Genomic DNA, 9956 nt, shown 5'->3' on the forward strand with positions numbered 1-9956 from the left:
GTAGAGCCAGAGTGGTATGGCTTATAGTATTATGGTGAGTTGAAACATGTAACAATGGTGGTGGTGGTGTTGAAGATTGTCCTTTTAGGTCTAGTTACTTTCAGAGTTGGAATTTCAATAATGTCATGTTGCATGAGAGATTTTTATGTAGGATTTTACTTGGTTGCAATTTTGGAATTTTGAACATCGATTTCCCTTGTTTGCTTTGACAATAGAGTGAACTTGGTTTTCAAATATCCATAGCCCAAGTTCAAATTCCATGGAGGAATGTACAAAGCCCCAAAAGAGAAAATTGTGGAAGAACTGTCATTGTACAAATCTCTACCACCATAATTATCTCAAACAACCCACTATTGATTTTCACATCACTACCACTGCCATTGCTAATGCCAATACCATCACCACCACTGTCAATGATACCACCACCATCAATGCCACCAAAAACATGTGTTGCTACCACCGCCACTTGCCATAACATCCACCACCATACTACCATCATCACCAAATCATTGCCACTACCATTACCATCATCATTGAAAAGATTATACTACTCTAATTTCTAAATTCTTAATTATACTTATCTAAACAATAGAGATTTAGATTAATGGGATTAAAATTCCAATCAATTTAAATCCCCTCAATTTGGAAATTCTAAGAATTTCTCAAATTCTTCATCAAATCACAACCTTAAAGATCAATTCAGCTCCCAACAATAGACATTAAGGTATCCGATTCTGAAATTAAAAATAAAAAATAAATAAAGTTCAACCATCACATTCATTTGCAATTTTCTTTTTCAGTATTCTTTTTTTAGTAATAATGACTACAGGATTCAAATTTTCTTTTATTCATTGCTTACTTTAACAAATCATCAAGACCAAAAAGGTTACATCAACAGTAAGCATTATATAAATTGGTGTCAACTTTTTTTTTAATGAGTATAAAAAAGGTGTCAACTTATAATTTCCAGTATGCTTTATTACATGTAATCATGTCACGTTATGAATCCTAAGTAAGAGTTTTCAACATATGAATCATATGTTTCCCATCTCTATAGCAACAAGATCTAGTATCATATCCCTAAACCTTTATAGTTGATACAAGCATTTTACCCAACTAACCTTTCTAAGGTGAAGAAATATATGTAACTAGCTAAACAGAAAATGACAAAGATGGAAAGTAAAATATAAGAAACTCTTTATTGGATAAAATTGGCTTTAGTTTTACCTCGTAGGGTTCAACTAACACATTGTCAAGAGATTCCTGAGAATCATAAGGGCAGAGATGACGAAAAGATTTGATAGCCTCAATTGCATTGTTTCATCACAATTTCCATGTCTTTCAAGGCAGTATCAACCCAATCTCCAGCATTTATGGCACACTAGAACAGGGAAATTGCCTTGCTTGGATCCTTGTCTATCAACTGTAGTTGGAAACATTTGATAATATATATAATCAATACAAAATGGAAAAACAAAAATTCCAGATGGGTAAGCTTCAAACATGAAAACTATCAAATTTTGATGGGAGAAAGCCCTAAAAATTTCCTGTTCGGCAGTTATTTGAACCTTCCACTGAAAGCTATACCTTCTCCAATACGATTCAGCTTGAGCTGAAGCATTTCAATCTCTTCTTCAACTCTTCCAAGTCTCTGTAAAACATAAGAAACTCTTATAGGCAAATACATGCATGTTATATCCATAAATGTTCAGCGAACAAACAATACATTGCTTCAGCCTCATAGCAACTAGTTAATACCAAGGTATGTAACCAAAATCCTTCAACATGAAATAGGATTTTAGAAGCAAATAAAATTATTATGCACTCCTAGCATCTTTCTATGCATATACAAAACTAATTTGATGCATACTGAATTAAATTCTTACCATTATCCTAGATATTAAAGGCAATGAAAAGCTTACAAACAAAATAAAATTCTTCCAGATACTACACAGAACATAATAATATGCATACACCAACATAGGCTGGTCTTGCCTCTGTCATATAGGGGGCAAAGAGAACAAAAAGACAGTGAAGGGCAGAAAAGATTACATTAGGCAAAAATAACCCAAATAACATCTGGGACAGCAAATATGTTACATATTTTTCAGAAGGTAAAAGCTACATGTCATGCTTCAATTGGTCTGTGCAATTTCTTCCTCAACAATTTCATTTGAGCCACTTGCAATAGCAATTTCTGATTTTATCAATATCTCAGAGTCATTTTTGATGCTTTATCTCTCCCTAAAAGTACTTATTGTATTGATATCAATTGAGCTACTTGCAATAGCAATTTCAGGTTGCATCAATATCTCAGAGTCATTTGCAATGCCATATCTCCCAAAAGTACTTATTGTGTCATACAATTCAAGCATTGTTGGCCTTTCACTAGGGAAAGGGGTTAAGACAGGTACATGCAATTATAAGTAACTCAAAGATTTCACCATCAAATCCTTTGTCAATCAGAGAATTATCAATAATACTGTAAAGATTAGATGAATTGCTCAAAAGGTGAGATATTCAATCAAACAAACTCTCATTCAAAACATATGAATACCTGTTAATTTCAATGGGTCCCTTCCTTGTAAGTAGCTCAAGAAGAATAATTCCAAAGTCAAAGACATGATTTTTAACAAAACCCAACTCCCATACCCCATTGTCTACAAAAGACCCCATTGTCTACAAAAGACCCGTTGCTTGAGTCACATACATTTGTATTGAGAAAATCCAAAAAGAAGTTTTTCATTACTGACAATGAATTAAAATCAACAGGAACTTGCAATTCAATGCAAACAAAATCAGAATCCAGGAAAAAAACCCATTAGTCTAAACCATATGAAAGTACAAAAAAGATATAGCTGAGACTCAAAACACCTAAAGAAGTTTCAAGATTAACAATAGAAAAACAGCTACAAGGACCATGGAGATGGGCAAAAAAGTATAAGGAAAAAATAATTATTATAATAATAATATAAAGCCAAAAAAATCCCACAATGAAAGTTTGTTGACAAGATACAGCTATACAAAGATGATTTTATTATTCCTCATCTCATAAAATCATGAAATTGTACTAACCTGTCTGATTTTCTCAATTCCTGTTGCCGCAAAAAAATCAGGAAGCTGAAATGGCTGTTTCTCAATACCACACTTGCCCTGCAAAAAAGAATACCCAATAATGAGACACAAGTACTTGCACTAGCAAAATAGAATGATAATCCTGCAAGAGTAAAAAAATTTCAAATTTAAGAGGAATTCAACCCGAGCATTAAGCACAATGGAAAGGCATCTATAAATACAAAGAAAATTAATTAGCAACTCAAATGTAAACAAATCCCCAACATATATCGTGCAAAAGTACTTTGTTATAAAACTAAAAAGAAATTAAATTTCCCCATAAATGGCATCATACAAATATCAATGCCCTCCTCCCCCCAACCCACACTAGCAAATACATGAACAAAGAAATCATTTAAGGGTGCTCATTGCCAAACACCTACAAGTCCAGTCTCCATGATTGTCACAGCAGTTCCCCTGCAAGAACCACATATATACATATAAGAGAAACCTTAATAACTTGATCTTCCTACACCCTATTCTCTATATCCCACAGGTTCACTATTTCCACAAGTCATGCGTGCACATTTTAATTTTTAACCCATCAGTCTTCAATTCTAGTGATGCTTACTAAACTGCAAAAATTTACGTTTCTAACACCAATGCCTTAGGACAGGCACAGTGTTCCTGTATGATTTCAAAAACACCAACAATTTCGGGTCTGCAGAGGTTGCATCCCACATCTGGAAATGAATAAACTGTATATAACCACAGAACAATAATGAGAAGAATAATAAGAAGAAACAACAAAGCACAAGCAAATATCCCTACCTCAACAACATCAGGCCTTGAGCAAATTTGCTTCAGTTTAGCAATCTGCATCTGCCGTTGTAGCTGAAAGATGAAAACAGAAATCCTTTAGTCTTTTATGACAAACTGCCACAATCATAACAATTATATGAAACTATACAAAATATCGATTGATATATTTATTAACAAGTCATATATACCTTCTTTTTCTTGTTTGACACGCCTTTCTCTTTTTGTGGGTTATCCTGTTCTTCCTCTTCTAAGTCTGAGTTAGCCTTCTTGGTTGAGGCTGCATTTTCGGCAGACTCATCCTTGTTATCATTATCCTAAATGGGTAGAATAATTAATGCATCATGTCAGGCTCATACTTCTCCCAGCGGAAAATCGAATAACATAAAGTCAATATTACATAAAAAGAAGGACGAGGGAAGATTCCTCTAACCTGAGTAGCACTAGTTTCACGGAAACTCAATTGGCTAAAAATCTTTCTAAATTCTTCATCCATTCCATCATCAAGCTCAGCAGGCTCTGGGACATACTCCACACAACTTGCAGAAATGTCTACAAATTTCCAACATATAAGAGAAATAAACATGTTCAGAACCATGTAACAGAACTTAATGATTTATAATTCATTGGACAACCATATTCTATTATGATATCTTAATACTCTTTTTTCAAGCTAATGCAAAACCAGCTTAAATTGAAGCCGAAATTCATCTGTCTTATTCAGTTTTTCTTCTCTGGTAATGTGAAAACTAAACAGAAATAAACTCTCAATTAAACTCCATTAGAGAGAGGGAAAGATTACTTTGTTTCCAAAAGGGTTACCTTCTATCCAGATTTCAAATATCCAAATAGAAAATTTTACCTCCATAAATGATTACACCCCCATAAATGATTACACCTTAAAGAGTTCAAGCTTATATTCCTTTTTCTTCGAGTTCAAGAACAATTACTTCATGGTTCATCTTCAAAGATATTCGTGCAATATTTTCTTTAATTTAAATAGTTTTTAATAAATCTCATCAAGTGCTAGTTTCCTATAATCTTTCTCTCGTTTTCCTTCGGTTTCTAAACAAACAAACAAAGCAGGAAATAAATCACAAAGAAAAACTCCATGCTCCACTCAATTCAACACACATAAACCCGAACTTCAACTATCATAAACCAAAATCCATTAAACATTTAAGCAACTTTTGCTATCACAGATTCCAATATCCCACACAAATGAAATTACACACCAAAAAAAAAAAAACCTGTTGAGGATCTTTGTTCTCCTTGGAATCATCGTCATCAGCGACACAGGAAGGGGCTTGGGAGGCGTTGGAGTTCTTCTTCTGCTTACGGCAACAACGGCCTCGTTCGGTATAGGGTTAGGGTTAGAAGAAAGATCTCTGTTGGCAACAGCGCCTTTGGAGAGTGGTAGAGTTTCCGCAGCCATATTTATAATTTAATTAACACAACTTCCTTCCTCTCCTCGCTTCACTTCAGATCAGAGAAACGTAGAAGATGAATTTGAAGAGAGAGGATCAGATTTTCATTTTCTGGGGAAAATCTTTGAACCCGCTTTCACTTTCTTCAGGAAAAATTCCTGCGTTTGAAGATGACTCTGTGAAATGAGAGAATTTTTTGAGAGAGAAAAGTGAAGGAAAGCGTAGAAAGGGTGAGGGAAAGTGAGAGAGAAAGGGAAATTTGAAAAGAGCATTGAGTTTTATAATTACTAGCCGTTAGCGTCTTGGCACGGTTGCACGTGCGAGTTTATTTGATGTAAACCAAAATGACGTCTCAAACGAAATGCTTAATTAGTAGCCGTTACTGACTTTTCTTTCTAAAACAAATAGTGATTTTCAAATTTTTTTTGGTTTATAATATTTGTCAAATATAGTTTATCAAATTTTCCTTTGTGCTTTCAAATACCAATTGATGAAAGGACGCTTACAAAAATTTCTCTCTTAAAATTTCCCCAATATTTAAAGATTATTTTTGGTAAGTAACGAAAATATTTCATTAAATAATTTCTTTTTTATGTTTTGAAAAATTAAAAAAACCAAACCTACCAACCGGTCGACCATTTTCCTCTTTTTCTCTCATTTGGATGTATAATTATATAATAATAAAAAAAGTATGTATAGTTAATTTATTATTACAATATATGGTGTTCACAAAGTATTATTAAACTTACAAGGATTTTATAAGATAGCTCTATCTTATTTAAAGCAAAAAATAAAATAAAATAAAATAAAATTGGGTTCTCAGCACTCTAGTGCAATAAATGTCTAATTTTTTTAAATCGAATAAAAATTTTTTTATAAAATGTCAATTTGAATCATAAAATTAATCCATTTCAAATAAAGAATATTTATGATGAATAAACTTACTTAATGCTAAGAAGTAAAGTAAAAAAAATTTGTAACATTTTTTAAGTTTTGATTCATATATAAGTTGTTAATAATTAAAAACTTCACATGGCAAGTAATTCTTGTAAGTGAAATTGTTATTACATGGAAGTAGTAAAAACGTTTAAAAATAATATTATCAATCTAGTTTATTAACTCTGGTTTAACAATTTACCTTTATTCCCATCATTTTCACATTCACTGTTAGAAGTGCTTTTGTAGGGCACAAACGTGTTACCTTCTTTCCACTCAAAATCTGAAAGCAAAACTATAATTCTTAAGGAACTTTTTTTTTTCTTTTTTTTTTAAAAAAATCTGGTAATGCTTAAGGAACTTACCAATATTAGTTGAGATGAAAGATATATGATAAAGTTTCTGAATTAGCTTACATTAAATTGAAATTGCTGAGTAGTTATGGCCCATAGTGTATAGGATGATGGGCCAAGCATATGCAGGCCCATGCCAAAATCCTAGCAGTTAAGTGCACAAGTTTGTATTATGCCTACATTTCTATTAGGAGAAATGTACTATCGAAGAAGCCTAATTACTCTACTTTGACCAAGTAGTCCATGAGCCTCTCACTTATTTACTAACGCGGGTCCAGCATTAAGTATGAATTGGGTTTTATAGCCCCTTTTTCTTTTCTATACGGATCAATCTCCACAATCAATAAGCCATTATTTATACAAAATGGGCCGATAAGAAGTACTCATAGGCCTAAAACTAACCCAATTTTAGTTTTCATTTAAGGAAAGATTTTCAAATGTTGGTCTCAAAAGCAAATGAAATTATATTTACTAAATGTTTTTCTTCTTCTTTTTTATGACTTAAAATTACATTATTCATATAATTATATAGTCAATTATATGAGCAACAATATAATTATCAAGTCAGTTTCATACTATCACTTCCTTAGTCGCGAATCCTCTCCTACAGAGGTCACTATGGATAACTACGGATAATTGATAATGCACTTTTTTTTTCCTTCCCGAACTAATTAGAAGAAGAAGTTTCCTAAGATATCACCACTGCTATATTATAAGATTGGATATTGACTTTCCCTCCAAAAAAAAAAAAAAAAAAAAAAAGATTGGATATTGACTGGCCAAGAGGACAAGCTTTAGGCTGCATTTGGTTGAATGTAAAATATTTTCCGGGTGTAAAATATTTTCAGGTGAAAATATTTTCAGGAAAGGAAAATAATTTCTAGTGTTTGGCGGCATTTAAAAAAATACTTTGAAAAATATTTTTTAGTATTTGGTTGTGTTCTTGAAAATACTATAAAAAACACATTTTCTATTTGTTGCTCACATTTTCTCGCATATTCTCAGCTTCCAAATAAATATATAATATCATTTCTAAATGCATACACACAATTTCTCAACACATAAACACAAAAGAAACAAAACCAATAAAAAAAATTATCAAATCCGGTCAAAGAAGAACGAAGAGAGAGAGAGAGAGAGAGGCGACTGGGTTCGATGTTGAGGCGAGATCGCGCAGCGGAGGCGAAGGCGAGATTGGCGATGGCGATGGTGAAGGCAAAGGCGAAGGCGTGATCGGCGAGATCAGGGACGGCGAAGGTGAGATTGCGATCGGCGATGGCGATGGCGAGATCGCGATCGTGATCGGCGATGGCGAAGGCGAAGGGGCGATGGCGAAGGCGAAGCGCGATGGCGCGGCGGAGGCGAAGGCGCGAATCAGATCAGCAAAGGCGAAGGCGCGATTTTGCCGGTGCTGGAGTGCGACGAGACCGGTGCGATCTGGGGCTGGGGCCAGTGTTGGGGTGTGACTCGCCGGTGCTTGGTGCGATCTTCTTGTCGTTTCTCTCTCTCTCTTCTATTTTCCTGGGGTGGAATTCATTGGAAGGTAAAATAAGACCTGAAATGATTTTACGCCAGAAATGCCTTATTTTACAATCAACGCGGAATACCAATTCCGTTTGACCCAATTTTCAGTACCTACCAAACACACACGCGGATGTAAAAGCATTTCCGAAAATCCTTTGAAGCCAAAACAAACGCAGCCTTAGACTCGAGCTCCCTTTTTCAAAAATGTTAATGATTTATGTAGGTATGCCGATCGGTTCATGATGGCTCCGTACAATTTTAAACTTAAAGGCCACCATCTTGAATGAGGTCTTGTTTATATTTAAATATAAATTAAATAATACTTATTTCAGTTCCTATATTTTAATCTTTAAAAAAAAAAATCAATCTTCTTAAGGTGTGTTTGGATACCGCTTATTTTACTAAAACTAAAAAATTATTACTGAAAATACTGTAGATAAAGATAAAAGTTAGTTGAAATAGTACAGTTAAACCCATAAATAGTGCCAAGATGTGCAATGAGGCCATGAATAGTAGCAAAAATAAGTTAAATAGTGAAATAATTTTAATTTTTAATTCTAACCCAAACGCACATTTAGTAGATGTAAAATGATTAATTACGTTTTGGAGGAATTACATTTTTGTATTTAGGGTGTACAAACTGAGAGTTTATATGAGATTTAAGACAAAATTACCATTTAATCCCTACATTTTGGGATCACTTTCAAATTAGTCCTTACTTTTTTCTAGTAATTAATTTGAACTTTGTTATTTTTAATTTGTTGTCAAGCTAGTCCCTACTCCCTAGTGTCAAACGTATTTGTTGAAAATACTTACACGACAAATGGTGGACGCCACTGGCATACTTGAAACTTATATGATTAATAAAATAATAATAAAATTATTTTAATATACATTAAAATATGCCACATTAGCATTTAAATTTTAAAAAAAATCCAAAAAACAAAAATAAATCAAATGAATAAGAAATAAATAAATCCTATTTTCTTTTACCTTACTTTCTTAACAAGCAAACATAGTAACAAACAAAAAGAAAATCTCCATCATTATTTTCTCTCACACTCTTAGAATAAAAACTACCTAAGTCTCTAATCTTTCCCTTTCTCTCACTCTCATTTCCGTTCACTGATGACAACATCATCAACACTCCTTCATCTCATGGTTTAGGAATATGTTAGTTCTCTCCTCCTTTGTCTTAGAAGCACAAAAAGAAGCCCTAATCTGGGCTCTAAATTTACTTTGTAATTTTCATTTCTGTTTGGTTTATTGATTTGGGAATTATGTTTATTTTGGTTTATTGATTTCAGTTGTTTGGTTTCTGAGAAAGTTGAATTTGGTACAAAGATTTTGTTTGTTTCTAAAGAAGTTAGGTGAAGATAAAGAAATAGACAATTTGTTTGTTGTTATAGAGTTGTTTGGTAGTTTTGGCTCTGGACTATGAGGGAAAAAAAAAATAGCTGTGTTTGGTTGCTAGAAAATGAGAGAAAGTTAAATACAATATTTATTTTTTATTGATTCCTATTATTTGGATTTTTATTTAAATGCTGATGTGGCATTTCTTAATGTACACTACTTTTTATTTTATTTTTCACATAAGCTTCAAGTGTGTCGATGTTGCACGTTGTTTGCCACGTAGACAATTTCCGCAAGTGAGTTGATTATAGGAACTAACTTGATAGCAAGTTAAAAATAATAAAGATCAAATTGATTGTTGGAAAAAATAGGGACCAAATTGGTAATTTCGCCTCTCTTTCTCTCTCTTCATAAAAATATTTCATATTGATAGGCCAAAAACGTATTGACCACTTGTGATGGATTAATTAATTAATTAGCCAAGTTTAAT

The 9956-nt window shown here is 33.1% G+C and overlaps 1 protein-coding gene across 1 annotated transcript; it reads right to left on the minus strand.

Annotated features, from left to right (window-relative positions):
- Positions 1-1558: 1558 nt before the first annotated feature.
- On the minus strand, positions 1559-4928 carry LOC142635243 (uncharacterized). The gene is made up of 5 exons (XM_075809436.1): positions 4307-4928; positions 4065-4190; positions 3886-3948; positions 3076-3153; positions 1559-1651 (listed from the first exon to the last, which is right to left on the minus strand). Exons 1-5 carry the CDS (start codon positions 4469-4471, stop codon positions 1559-1561), a joined length of 525 nt encoding a protein of 174 aa, XP_075665551.1. The 5' UTR covers positions 4472-4928.
- Positions 4929-9956: the final 5028 nt, after the last annotated feature.

This window comes from Castanea sativa, chromosome 5 (genome assembly GCF_040712315.1).
Source record: "Castanea sativa cultivar Marrone di Chiusa Pesio chromosome 5, ASM4071231v1".
Taxonomy (NCBI): domain Eukaryota; kingdom Viridiplantae; phylum Streptophyta; class Magnoliopsida; order Fagales; family Fagaceae; genus Castanea; species Castanea sativa.

Excerpts from the sequence above, each read along its gene's own strand:
- LOC142635243 (XM_075809436.1), bottom strand. The coding sequence starts at position 4,471 with ATGGTTCTGAACATGTTTATTTCTCTTATATGTTGGAAATTTGTAGAC. Across the intron at positions 3,949-4,064 it reads TGTCAAACAAGAAAAAGAAG|CTACAACGGCAGATGCAGAT; the intron begins GTATATATGACT and ends TTCATCTTTCAG. Across the intron at positions 1,652-3,075 it reads GAATTGAGAAAATCAGACAG|AGACTTGGAAGAGTTGAAGA; the intron begins GTTAGTACAATT and ends TATGTTTTACAG.